The sequence below is a fragment of the Mustela erminea genome, chromosome 9, assembly GCF_009829155.1.
Source record: "Mustela erminea isolate mMusErm1 chromosome 9, mMusErm1.Pri, whole genome shotgun sequence".
NCBI lineage: Eukaryota > Metazoa > Chordata > Mammalia > Carnivora > Mustelidae > Mustela > Mustela erminea.
The window spans coordinates 27,446,573-27,461,396 of record NC_045622.1 but is presented as its reverse complement, the minus strand read 5'-3'; the positions used below and the strand labels follow the sequence as shown (position 1 = coordinate 27,461,396).

The 14,824-nt window shown below is 37.3% G+C and overlaps 1 protein-coding gene across 6 annotated transcripts in view; it reads left to right on the top strand.

Annotated features, from left to right (window-relative positions):
- Positions 1–14,824, top strand: part of OPCML (opioid binding protein/cell adhesion molecule like) — a 1,088,088-nt gene that overhangs the window by 963,281 nt on the left and 109,983 nt on the right. For all 6 annotated transcript variants that reach the window (XM_032356986.1, XM_032356989.1, XM_032356988.1 and 3 more), the window contains one exon: positions 8,863–8,988. In XM_032356986.1, the coding sequence (XP_032212877.1) occupies positions 8,863–8,988 (126 nt within the window). The remainder of the gene's footprint in view (positions 1–8,862; positions 8,989–14,824) is intronic.

Below are 14,824 nucleotides of genomic sequence, written 5' to 3'. Positions count from 1 at the left end.
GCTGTCAACCCCGAACTTTGTTCATCTTACCTCTTAAGAGCCTCTCCCATTTGTCCCTCTCTGCTCTCATTTGTCCCTCTCGGCCCCTCGCTCCTGCTGGCATGCTTGTCCAACCTGCCACCACCTCACTACTGGACAGCATCCTAGCTAGTTCTATCCCTCCTTGGCTTTGCTCTTTCTGTTCTCCACACTGCAGCCAGCAGGAATGTATTTGCAATGCAAATCTGTCCAGTCTCCAACACATCGTCACCATCATCATCATCATCATCATCATCATCATCATCATCATCATCTTTAGAGAGTTTAATACTCTCTGCCATTTCTTTCATAAAAAGGGCCCAAACCTTAGCATTTCTTCCTATAGCCTGTAGGGTCTGACCCTGCCCATCCACTCTCCATTTGTGTGATTTTACGGTTTTTGACTTCAGCCACAGGCACCCAAGTGAACCATATTCTCTGTCTCTGCAGAGCCTGTAAATATGTTGGTACGCCTGCCCAGCTCTGCCCAGAACAAACACTTCACACAAACCCACTGACCAGGACAGGCCCCCTATAATGGGCTATCCCAGCACCTTATACCACCATGTCATAACACACTCACACACTGATTCCTGTGATCATTTATCAGTGTCAGTTTTCTCCTCTAGACAGTAACCTTCATAATTCACATGCGAGAAAGACATTTCTATCTATTCTTCTCCCTGAAGATAATGCCCAAGATACAGTAGGCACTAAATAAATGCTTTTGGATGAATGTATTACATCATTATGCATAGGTAGACCTGGGAGGCACATGCTTACATTTGTCTTTGGAATGGGGAGCACTGATGGGGGGGGTTATATCTCAGTATCAAATTTCAGTTATGAGTAGGGCTTATGCAGATAGATGAGTGGGGAAGAGGCACAAGAACAGAGGGTACAACATATGCACAAACGTGGAAGCATCGCCAATCACGTGGACATGGGTAGGGTAGCATTCATTGTTTTGAAAAGAAAGGAAAGGGGAAACAGTGGGCAGGTAATGAGAGACAGAGAGATTAGTGGAGGCAGGTTGAGTATCCTGCACTGAGCTATCAATAAATGAAAAAGATATTTTGTCTGAGAACCCGCACATAGGAAGTTGGCTTCTCTCCTCATTGCACAGCGCTGGTTCTCCTTCTAAAGAAGGAGCACGATAGGCTGTGCTTTGTTTTTCGTAACATCTGCATGGCATTATAATTCATTTACCAGGATGATCTTCGGTAAATGCACAGGGTTGCGCAACAATCACCACTCACCTGTTCTAGAACATCTTCATCACTCCAAAAAGACACTCTGTGCCCATTAGCAATCACTCCCTATCTGCCCCCTCCCCAGCCTCTGGCAACTTTCGCAAGTACCTTCTCTATCTGGACTTTTCATTTAGATGGAAATCATACAATATGTGGTCTTTTGTGTCTGGCATCTTCCACGTAACATAATGTTTTCAATGTCAACCATGTTGTAGCATGCATCCTTATTTCATTCCTTTTGATAGATGAATAATATTCCCTTGTTTGGATTTACTTTATTTTGTTTATCCTTTCAGTTATTGGTGAACATTTGCATTTTTCCCTTTTTTTTTAATCTGTTATGAATAATGCTGTTATGTACATTTGTTCACAAGTTGTTGTGTGGGCAAGTGTTTTCATTCCTCTTGGGTACATAACTAGGGGTGGAAGACATGGTAACTCCATCCTTCAGCCATGAAGAACTGCATGATTGTTTTGAAGACAACTTCACTGCTTTACAATTCCCACAGCAGTGTATGAGGGTTCCAATTTTTCCATGTCCTTGCCAACATTCATTAGTATCTTTTTTTTTTCTTTACTACTCTGATTTCTCTTCAGATCGCATAAATCTTTCGCCTTTTACTACAACTGTCCTAGTGGAAGCAAAGCAGGATCTTATTGAGGTTCTGATTTGCATTTCTGTAATGAGCTATGATACTAAACACCTTTTCAAGTACCTACTGGCCATTTGTATATCTTCTTTGAAGAAATGTCTATTCAAATCTTTTGTCTATTTTTTAATTAGGTTATATCTTTTTATTGTCAATTGTGAAAGTTTTTACATAGTTTGTATGCTAGTCCTTTATCAGCTGTATTATTTGCAAAAATTGTATCTCCTGTGAGCTATCTTTTTCACTTTTTCTATGGCATTCTTTGAAGCACAAAATTAAAAGCCTTTTTTTTTCTATTTTGATGATGTCCAATTTATCTATTTTTTTCTTTTGTTGCTTGTACTTTTGCTGCCATATCTAAGAAATCACTGTCTGATCCAAGGTAACAAAGATTCACACCTGTGTTTTCTTCTTTTAGATCTGACTTTGAGGTATTTGATCCATTTTGAGTTAATTTTTTGTGTATAAAGTGAAGTAGGAGTCCAACTTCATTCTTTTGCCTGTGGATATTCAGTTGTACCAGCACCATTTGTTGAAAAGACTATTCTCTCCTCATTGAATTATCTTGGCACCTTGTTGAAAATGAATTGACCATAAAATGGATATATTTCTGGGACTCTCAGTTCTATTCCATTGATATATATGTCTACCCTTAATGCTGATTTTTAATAGATAATGTTTCCTAGAAATATGTTCAGGATTAAAGCAAATAATGTATACAGAGCAATTAGTACCAGGCTCAAAGAACTAAATGCTAGTGATTTTGTTACTGCTGCTGGTGCTATTACCACTTTTTTCTCTGTAGAAGCCCCACTGGACAGTTAATATTGCTAGAAGATCACCAATTCACAGAATTTAAACTGGAAAAGATCTGATAAATCCCAATTTAGTTTCTTCAAATAAAACCAGCCAAAAGAAACAAATGAACACCATCACCACCACCACACCACACACACACACAAACACACACACACACACACACCCCTAAATCAGAAGGGTTAAGTGATTTACAAAAGATTGTACAGCTGTGGAGAAACCAAGATCAGAATCCACTTATCCCACACTTCATATCTTGCTTCTGGCACAATGTCATTACTATTTGCATATACAAAATATGGCATGCCTAGCCTAGCATGTATGCTATAATTCCCAAATTAGTTTCACCTCTAGTTTATGAAATAAGCTCCCTTGTTAAAAAAAAAAATGTTAACCCTACAAGAATAAAAGAAATTCTTTAAAAGTCTTTACTGTATTATTTTTATAAATTAGCTTTGAGTATAATGGAAAGCATTTCCCCTTTATGTTAGCTTTCTCATGGTCTCTTAATATTTTGTTATTCTCTGAGGATAACAAGAATGGGGCAGGGGGAAGATAAAACAGTAATAGCTATTTAAGTCTTTTTAAAACATTCTTTCTGGGTTGCCTGGGTGGCTCAATTGGTTAAGCATCTGCCTCTTGATCTCAGCTCACCTCATGATTTCAGGGTCATAGAATTGAGCCTCATGCAAGGCTTCGCTGGACGTGGAATCTGCTTGAGATTCTCTTTCTCTCTCTCCCTCTGCCCCTCCCTCCATCTCAAATAAATAAAATCTTAAAAAATTGTCTCTAATCTAATCTCCACATTCCTATGTGGCCTGTATCTTTACGCCCATTTTAGGTATATGGTGGAGGAAGCTGAAGCTTAATGGCTTTCAGTTCTGTTTTGTTGTTTTTTTTTTCAATCACACAGAAAGTAGTTGGAAGAAAAATGGTATTTAAACTTCAGCCTTTATGATTATAAATTACAAGATTTTTTTTAAATGGTGTCATCTAGTTTTAAACAAAGCACTTAAAGTCTAATTAGCAAAGACTGTGGTGGGACAGGGGTAGGTCAGGTTTGAAATGCGTGAAATTATCGTCCTTGAAATAATGCAGCATGGCACTCAAGCCTGTACCTTGTCTTCTACAAACAGAAACAGACACTCCCTAAAATAAAAGAGATAAGGAGGAGCCAGGCAATTTCTTTAAACAAACCTGTGTGATTTGCCCTGTGCATTTGCTTAAGCTCCATTATTCAGCTAAGGAAGAAGAAAATCATATTTATTGAATATTTACCTTTTATCCTGGAAGCATATATAATGCAGTCTTCCCAGTTATCCAAGGGGAGCATCACCTATATATAAGTTCTGACTTAACTCTGAAGGAACTGAAATTCAGAAAATGAAGAATTAGTCACAGACTAAGCTATCTGATTCTAAATAGCATGGATAATATAAATGAATATATAAACACGAATAATAGCAACTAACATTTATTAAGTACTTATTTCCAGGTACTGTGCTAATGTGCTATACACATTTAAAGTTAATTCTAATAAGTAACTAGAAAGAGAATTGTTATCTTCATGTTACAGAGGAAGAACTAGAGGCTCAGAAGAGTTAAATTAAGATTGCCCAGGGTTACACAGGTATCTTGGACCCCAGAATTTAGGTTCTGTTACATGGCTTTCTCATATGCTATTCCAATTATATCATTGTCAACTTTATGGAGGATGGTGTTAATATGTCCAGAATCACACGTTTCAATCCCTAATTTACTCAGGATTTCTTCCTCACAAATGTATAAGAAACTATAATTGACCTTTGAACATAGGGGATAGATGTGTCAACCTCCCATACAGTCGAAATCCCTGTATAAATTTCGACTCTCCAAAACCTTAACTACTAAGAGTTTACGATTGACCAAAAATCTTGCTAATAACATAACAATTGGTAACACATATTTTATATGTATTTTATCCTGTATTGTTATAATAAACTAGAGAAAAAATGTTACTAAGAGAATCAAAAGAGAGAGAAAATACATGTATAATACTTTACTGTAAAAAATGCATATTAATATACCCATTTAGTTCAAAGCTGTGTATGTGTTAAGCATAATTCTAAGTAGTGGGGATACAGTGGTTTATAAAGCTTATAGCTTAGGACCAGAAAGACTTTAAACAAATAACCATACTAATGTATATGAAAGCACAAAGCTATATAAAAATCATTAAGAAAATTTAGAGTTGAGAAGAGATTGTAACAGAAGGATTTGAATTAGATGGGTTGGGGGGAGGTCTAAGGTCCTAACAAAGATTTCTCTGAGGAACTAACATAAAAACTGAGCCCTGATTGGAAAAGAAAAAAAAAAAAAAATGATGAAAGTGGGTGGGTATTTCAGGAAGAAAAAAGGGCAAATGTCAGATCTCTAAGATGGAAAACACTTGACAGATTATAAGATATCCAATTTAAAAACCTATGCTTTCATATATTATATTAAGTGGGAAAAGGATGCTACTACACGTCAGGTTTTGGTTTTTTATAATAAGAATAGGAGGATAAATATAGCAGATCCCATCCATGGAATAGCTCAGTTGCAAAGATAAATTGTATGATAAAGACATAAACAAGAATGCCTTGGGAGCAGAAGAGAGAGCAGCTAAGACATCATAAAGGAGCTCATGTTTGAGTTGAGTTGAGTTGAATTGAGTGATGGATGAGGATTTCATGTGGCAGAGAAGTGGAAAGGTACTTACCCAGCAGAAGGAATATTACGTGTAAAGGCACAAAGATGAGAGAAGTTGGGGGGCAGAGGACTACATATTAGAGAAGGGGCCAGTAGTTAAGCTATGCCAGACTATGAATGGTTTTGTAAATCCTGTTAAGAAGTTTAGATTTTCCAGTCTTAGATAGGGGCAGATATTCGGGGTGTTAGGCAGAAGAAAAAATATTTAAGAGGTGATTGTGGTAGGTTTATAGGGTTTGAATTTTAAAATGGTGGCAGGTTGAGAAATGAAGAGACTTTTGTAATATCCAAAGCTAGAGACAATAAGCTTCTCAACTAATCCAATGGCAGTATGAGTGGAGTGGATGGGGCAGGTTCGAGATGTATTTTGTGTTTAAGAGCAGCTGGCCGTGCTAAGGCTAAAGAAAGAATGTATAAATACCTCATGATAACCCAGAACCCTAAGATACTTTGGAAATCTGCTTCTTCCTCTGATTGTTATCTGATAAAATATTATCTCTCATATATGTGTATATATATATATATAATATATACACACACATATGTGTGTGTTGTGTATGTATACAGATATATAGAGTGTCAGGCAGTATTTTATTTATACGTGTGTGTGTGTGTGTGTATGTTTATGTGTCTATATCTATTGAACTATTTTTTAATTTACTTATCATAAAGGACCCCAATTTGTGCACTGAACAATCTGCACAACCATATGAGGGGTTGTAGCCCACCACCATCAACGATGCATGCACTCTTGGCAGGGCTGGGGGCCCCTCATGTCTGCAGCTATGACTAAAACACACTGTGCTATTTGTCATCTTTTAATTAGACTTGTGTGAGTCCTACCATTTTTTGTGAGTGATTTTAATATTTTGGTTAAGACTTGTACATTTTTGTGTTTACCTGTATAACCATAAACACTAGTTATATAGATAGATAAATGGATAGATAGATACATAGATACATACATTGACACATAGATTTATAGATACTTAGAAACAGATCCATTTGCCATAAATAAGTGTCTGCAAATGGAACAAAGATCTCCTTTGTTCCAATAGGTAAAAGTATTTATTCATTTTCAAGTACTCCTTTCTTCAAAAAATTTGTCATGCTAACAAAGGGAGGGCCATTAAAAGTATTGTCAAATTCAATTCAGATTCAAACTTAAACTGGAAGCATTGAGAGCTGCACTTGGTAAGTGCTGCTTGCTCTTAGCAGGCCCTGGATTAACAAAGATGATTAAAATGGGCTCCTCCCCTCAGTGCTATGCAATGTGTTGGGGAAGCAACTGGCAAGAGGTGGTTTTGTTCATTATGGTTAAGTGCTGTGAGGGAAGATGCACTGGGAGATCATTCAAAGCAGAGGAAACAAAATAGACAAATATAAATACTGTGTTTGGGGTATCGATAAGACAAACAAAGAAGCTGCTTAATCTGATGGAAAGAGTTCTGCCATTTACTGGCCATGTCCTTTTGGGTAATTTACTTAACTCTCCCCTGGCTTCAATTTTGTTTTCATTTTCAATTGTGAGAATATTTATTTCATAACTTGTAAAGTAGCCATAAAATAATATATGTGCAACTTTTGAAAATGAGCATTTTATGTTAACATACATTATTGCATTGTATATATTAATAATAAGGGTATCATAATTGAGAAAAAAAAGAACTTTTTTTCATCCCAGTTCACTCTTTGTGCTTCCTTTCTTCTTGGTGTACACACCCTTAAAGCTATACTTATCTTTCTTCCTTTGAGAAAGTGGCAGGGCCATTCTGGAAGTGCCGGGGTGCAGTGGGGGTTGCAGTTAGCACTGCCTGGGGCTTGGTGGGAGTGTGGATCAATTTTGCAACTGCACCCCAGGAACTAACATCCTAATGGGTGACACTGGCTGAGTACCTAGAGAATGAGGCAGTCATGCTAAATATCCATGGAATTTTACAAATATCTATTAAGCCAGGACCCCTGGAACTATCAGATGAAACATAGCATGTACAGAATTGGTGATTCTGAACTGGGGCTTGTGTTGGAAGATCTGGCCCTGGACATCGCATGTACTAAATTATCCTCTACGAACCTGACTGTACAACCCCCTCCCCCGAGCTGTGTCTATCTTAACACCAGCACCAGGGAGACTCCCGGGTCTAGAGAAGGAACTTCAGAGGGCCCAACACATCCAGCTAAAGCAGACATTATTCTGAGAATATTGCAGAAGGTGCACTGAAGTTGTTGCTTTATAAAAGTGAAAAAAAGTATTGACATTTCTACCCAGAACTATTTTTTAACAAGCTAGAAAATACTGAAAAACTGGTAGTACAGTTATCTCAAGAGAATGCAGTGTAGTTAGAATGCACACTATTTTTTCCCAGTGTGTATTTGGATAAAATATGTGCAATGAAATTTCAGGCCAAATCCTAATGCAGAAATAATCCAAAATATGGCAGATTTATATGATAGGCAATTTTTTATTTATTTGCTAATGTGGATTCCCTTAAGAAGTCAAATGTTCTACATGTTACTTATGGCTTCTCCTTGAAAAGACTTAACTCTAAGGTCTCAGCAGCATAAAACTCCCGGCAGCAAAGTTGTCTGAATCAAGCATCAACCATAATTCTCCTTTGCCACTGACTCTGGGTGGTTTGGAAACTACCAGTACTCTACCTGTTTGGTAATTAATAATTTTTAATTAAAATGGCAGTTTGAATAAATCAACATAGTTGTAGAATTTGAGCCTCCTCTCTTGCCATCCTTCAGAGAATCTGAAACATAACAGAGAAGAAAGGTTTAGGTATCTGAAATCCTCCATTAAAAGCTTTGAGCTCTGGCCACCCCCGCAAACCCCACCCCATAGTTTTTGGATTTGTTCCATTGTTCTTTGAATCTTTCTTTCCAAAAGGAATTAAGCAGGACCCTTTGTCAGCCTTGTGCTAGACAATGAGGAAATAGAGACGCATGTGACTCCATCCTAATCCTTGAGGAACTAACTCTAGGTAAAAAGACAGGCATGAAAAAAATCAGCTGTGACACCACATACCACAGGGAGAAAGGGAGGTGATTCTCTTCTCCGATTTGTGGAAAAGTGAGGGAAAACTGCAAAGGGGAGGTGATCTTTGAAGTCCCTTGAGGGATGAGTCATATCTTTCCAGGTAGGAAATGAAGAAAAGAAGAGGAAAACAAAGCAATGGAAGTATTTGTTTTTGCCATGTTCCTGGGAGAGCCAGGTTTGAGCCCTAGCAGTGCACAGTATTAATGGCCACCTTGTTGGCAAATCTGAACATTATTGTTGAGACTAATACTGATCATAAAACCATGTTGTGCAAATATTTATAGGCTTACACCTCCTTTTGAGTAAAAAGAATCATCCTCATGTATTTTGTTTCTCCTTTGTTTCTTTATAGTTCCTCCCCAGATCATGAATATCTCCTCAGACATCACTGTGAATGAGGGAAGCAGTGTGACCTTGCTGTGTCTTGCTATTGGCAGACCAGAGCCAACTGTGACATGGAGACACCTGTCAGTCAAGGGTAAGTTCTTTACCTCTGGGAATTTTTCAGAGTTATTCTATTATTCTATTGAAGAATTTGTTCTAAAGCAAACCAAAACTTTGGGAATCAAAAAGCAATGCTGTATTTGTAACATAGTAATGCAAAAGCAAATAGACCACATGCATCAGTCACTGAGTATTCAATTCCAAAAAAAGAAAAAAAAAAAAAAAAGGATTTATAAAGAGAAAATGTACTGAATTATTTTCTCAGTCCTTTTTATGACCACAGAAAACTTCTGTTTTCCCAGGCAGGAAGAACAGGGGTGCTATCATCACCTTAAACAAAGATACTAATTTCTTAAGGTAGAGATGCATGGGTCAGTTGGTCATTAGCCCTTTCTTTAAGAAGAGTGCTAGAAGGTTACCATGCCCTTTGTAAATGTTGGTATTACTGTGCATCCTTAAGAAAAAAGATCTCCTTACTCAGTACTTTCAGACCATTTCCCCGGAGCCACACCTATTTAACCCACACATCAATAGCCCTCCCGGATGGAAGAAGGATGTTGGAAATGGTGCGGTGCCCTCGGCATGCATGCGTTGGGCACGCAGCGGTTGGCATTCAATGTCAGTGATGATCTTCGCCACTTCTGTAGGAAGGGAACCAAAAGAACAGTGGGCCTTATCTCTTTGGAACGAAAACTTACTCTAAGTTGAACTTGAAGAGTTGGGTACAGAGTCACCTCGTGTATTTATACATTACTAGAAACTATGATTAATTCTAGAAATTATGTAAGAAACAAATGCTCCCTCAAGCATGAGAAAATCCAAGCATAGCATGAACTTCAGTGAAACAGGAGAAGGTGTGGAGTATGCCTGTGTGTTATGTAAAAATAACCTAGATCTAGAGGAAACCGTAGGAACACACCTTCATGACTTTGAAATAGAGAATGTTTTGCTAGGACATCAAAGGATCTTACCACAAAAGAAGGAAACAAGAATAAATTTGGCTTTGTATCATTTTCTCATGGCTGCGGTAACAAAGTGCTACAAATGGTTTGGCTTAAACAACAGACATGTATTTTCTTATTGTTCTGGAAGCTATATGTCTGTGATTGAAGGGAGGTAAGGTTGGTTCCTTTCCAGGGTTGTGAGGGAGAACCTGCCCGATGCGTATCCATTACTTTCTGGTGGTTGGCTGGCAGGCTTTAATGTTTCTTGGCTTGTAGATGTATCCCCCTGATTCCTGCCTTCATTATCACATGACCTTCTCCCGGTGTGCCTCTCTTGGTATCCAATTTTCCTTTTACATAGGGACACCAACGTATCAGATTAGGGCCCAGTCTCATGACCTCATCTGATTTTGATAAGCTTATAAAGACCCTATTTCCAAATAGGGTCACGTTCTGCAGCACTAGAATTAGAACTTCAGAGTATCTTTTTTGGGGAATGTGGGGGAATGCAATTCAATTAATAATGGCTTCATCAAAATTAAAAACACCATTTAAGTATAAATGAAAAGACAAGCCATAGACTGGGAGAAACAAAGAATTTTGGATTTTGTCTGGGTTATGTTTGAGTTTCATCTGGGTTACATGAAGAATTCTTACAACATAATTCTAAAAATCCATCTTGAAGTGAACAAAAAAATTGACAGACAATTCACATAAGAAGATCTCCGAATAAAAAGCACCTGAACATATGTGAAATATATTTACCATAGAAATGAAAATTCAATCATAATGAGGTTCTACTCATAACTACTAGGCTGTCCAATTTAAAAACAACAACAACTTGTTTCACCTGTTGGGGAGGATGTGGAGTATCACCTGTTGGGGAGGATGTGGAGAAACTGAAACTCTTACACATTAACTCTGGGACTATAAAATGCTATAAGCACTACAGAAAATGGTTTGGCACTTTGTTACAGAGTTAAACATACACTTAACATATGACCCCCAATTCTGCTCCTGAGTGTTCACCAAAGATCAATAAAAATGTCTGTCTACAAATATACATTGCACATAAATATTATGGCAGCTTCATTTATAATAGCCTCAAACTAGAAAGAACCTTCAACAATTAAATAGATAAATTGTGTATATTTAAACAACAAATGACTTCTCAGCAAGTAAAAGTAACGAATCATTGCTGCATGTAACAACATAGATGATTCTCAAAAATAGGCCAAGCAAAAGCAGCGAGACACAAAATTACCTACTGCATGACTTAATAGGCAAAACTAAGTATAGTGATTGAAATCAATTCACTGGTTACCTGGAGTAAGGATCTGGGGAGATGTGACTACAAAGGGGCACAAGGGAATTTTTTCAGCTGATGGAAATGTTTATATCTTCAATACAGTGCTGCTTATGTTGCCCCTTACATAAGCCAAAATGCCAAATGATACACGAAAAAGGGGAACATTTTAGGGCGCCTGGGTGGCTCAGTGGGTTACAGCCTCTGCCTTCAGCTCAGGTCATGATCTCAGGGTCTTGGGATCGAGCCCCATATCGGGCCCTCTGCTCAGCAGGGACCCTGCTTCCCTTCCTCTCTCTGCCTGCCTCTCCGCCTACTTGTGATCTCCATCTCTGTCAAATAAATAAATAAAATCTTTAAAAACAATGGGAACATTTTATTGTAAGCAAATTAAAATCTCAATGAAACTTTAAAAATATCCACATAGGGATAAAGAAATACCTGAAAATTTGCCCCTAATTTGTAACATAATTTATGTAAGCAGTACTTCCTAGATGAGAGACTGGATTTGTTACTAGGAGCACCATTTAAGGGAAAAGTTAAATGGTCTCATGTCCTCCATGTGAACAGAGATGTATGTGTCAACCCCAGCCTTGTTGTAGGGAAAGATAATACTAATAAATCCTCTGAACATTCTTTGTATACAGACCTCAGATATAGACACACAAAATGTCTATATTATAAAGTAATGTTAATAAGAATATTAAACTATACATGAGGGACATCACAAGCCTAACTTTAGTGAAAATGAAGCAATAGCTTATATTCCCAAAGACCTAAGCCGCATGGGAATTTTGCTTGAAGTGAGAGACAATTTCGGATTTATATTTCATATAAAACTATGTCTAAACATCAGGCCAATTTCTATGTATTTGGTAAATTCAGAGATTTTTATAAATGCTTGAAATCCAAAAATGCATTTATTTGATCCTAAATGCATAGTTCTCTGAGCCTAGAAATCTTTTGAAAGGCATTTCGACTTTGTGTAAGTGTTTTGAAGCAATACCTTCTAATGGTACACTGGTAAGGTTTCCCTCAAAATAAGGGAAATTCATCCATATTCTCAATCTTTTATACAACATAATAGTTACAATCCCGCCTCAAAAAAGCTCAGAAAACCCTACATTTAAATGATTCCTCTGCTCTTCAAATCTCCCAGGCTATGATCTACTTTCAGTTGCCTTTTGCTTTTTTACAGCTTCCGCCTTCACTTGCTGTCTTTCTTTCCCCCATTGTCTTTCTCCTCCTCTCTCCATGATATTTAAACATTTAAACTCAAAGCATTGTTTTCCAAATTTGAAAAGCTTTGGAACCTGGAGGGTTTGCAAGTTTAAAATGTGCATCTGCAGATGACTACCATTACTTATTTTTAGAAGGCTATTCCTTCTCACTTAGAGTTGAGGAGACTCTGGGAAGTTGTTTTAAAGGTTTAGAAGAGCAGCCAATAAAACTCGAACATCAAACAGCATTTTTAGAACAATTTGCTGGTTAATTTAGCATGCAAGAATAGGAAGTAAAAGTTGCAATGACATTTCCTTTGAAATTCCAACAGGATTACATTGGAGAATTTAGTTCACTGGACAACCGTGTTCTTAAAATGCTAATAACTCAAGATTTGAAAATTCTTGGTTAAATTTAGGGATCTGTATAACAGAAGTGAATAAACAAACCTTTATTTAGAAATAGAATATTTTAATGAGCAGATTCTTAAAGATTAAGAATAGTGATAATGTTTATAGTTTAAAAAGATGGGCCAAACATATGTTGCCAATCCCTAGAAATTACAGGAAAAGGTAAAAGCTAATGACCCAATAAATTTATTATCACACTAGAGAAAAATAATGTCAAGCCTGTGTGAATCAGAAACAATATAGAATCTCTGAAATATAAAAAGTAAATATATGTAATGAAGAGGAAAAGAAAAAACAGCTCAATATGATTTATACCTGAAAGGATATATAGTTGAAAAAATAAGGGTTTTAGATCTTAGTATACTGGTAAATGTTTAAAATTGATTGGGGCTGAAGTTGGGAAGACGGAAGAGCCCTGGTGGCATCTGCCGAATTTCCATGGTGCAAATACTCTCATCATTGCCACTTTATCAGGAACCCCTTCGAAGTAACTATGCCCATTTTCACTTGAAAACAAACAAACGAACCAAAAACTAATCCTTCCTATGAAAGTAAGGTGAAATTTTTGAAACAAATAACCAAAATCCCGGATGTGGATCCAAAGTTTCCCCAACATTTCCATTCTCCAGTCTTGGATATCTAACTGGAGATCTCTTGACTTCCAGTTTCCTTGGTCATGTTGGCAGATGTGTTAGGATTCCCAGAAACTAGGTTTGCCTGGAGGACATCTGCCTCACCTCCAAGGAAAACTTGAGATTGTTACAGGATCATGATTATTAAGCATTGCGAACATCTCAAAGAAAAGTGCTGTGTAAACATACATTCAGAGGTTTTGCAATTGACATGCAAACCACTGAGCATTTTTCCATGTATTTATTTAGCTTCAGATATAAAAAGTTATATTTAATTTATTTTCAGGAGCAGATAATGGGTTTTTAAAAAAACATATATTTATGTGGATTTGCTACAGAATACAGAACTTGTTTAATAGCCTTCAGGAACATAAAAATCTGTACCAAGTGACCTCCAGCTTAGGAATGAAAATAATGATGGATTCACAGACTGCTGCCTCAAAGAATTTTCCCTCCAAAAGAGTGGAGAGGTCCCAAAACAGGCAGGCATTGTGGATAGGCAAGTGACCAGTGTGTTTGGAATACACTGCAAAACAGGTAGGTTCCAAGGATGATATTCTTTTCCCCTCCTGAAGGACAGGAGAAAGGGCGCTGGTCCAGCAATCATTGGAAGGCTCATGAATGTAAAACCATGAATAATGTGGAAACTAAGCTGCACCTGAATAATGTGAAACCAAAGTTTCTTCGTCTCTTAAACCGAAGTTGCACAGGTGGGTGTGATGGAGGAGACAGTACAGGCCGTTGTGTTCTAAGGAGCATTGTCTTTCCCTCTTACAATGCCTTTGAACTCCACTAGAATGTGTTACACACCTGGCCCCATTTCCATTGACATATTTAGAAAGGCCAGATGTTCGGGGAAAATAATAAAGTCTTCTTTTCTGTTTCCTCTCCATGGAGATTTTAAGATGACATCTATTCACCTGTGAGTGAGTTGCTCCTACAATCTACTCATATACAGTAATACCTCAGGGAGCAAGCGAATGAGTTATTTCACAGAAGTGAATTTTCCAGGTAACCGAAGCTGACTCCTTTATCATTGACTTGAGTCATTTTTAATGGAAACATTTTAAAAATGTATTGTGTTCTCCTCTGTTTCCTTGAGTACAGTGAATGCTATTTGGCCTCATCTTTACAATGTAACATCAGCATCATGCATATCAATTGTTTATATCTTAACATTTGGAGGCTGGAATAGCCAGGAATAAGGTCACAACATTTTTTTTTTAATTCTTGTGTCTGTTTTTTATAGTTCCTATATTTTTCCTTCTTTCTCTCCAAATGACTATTAGTTGTCAGTTCTTCCTAAAGAGAGCATACCAGCCTTTTGCCATTTCTTCTGATTATTTCCTTCTGATTT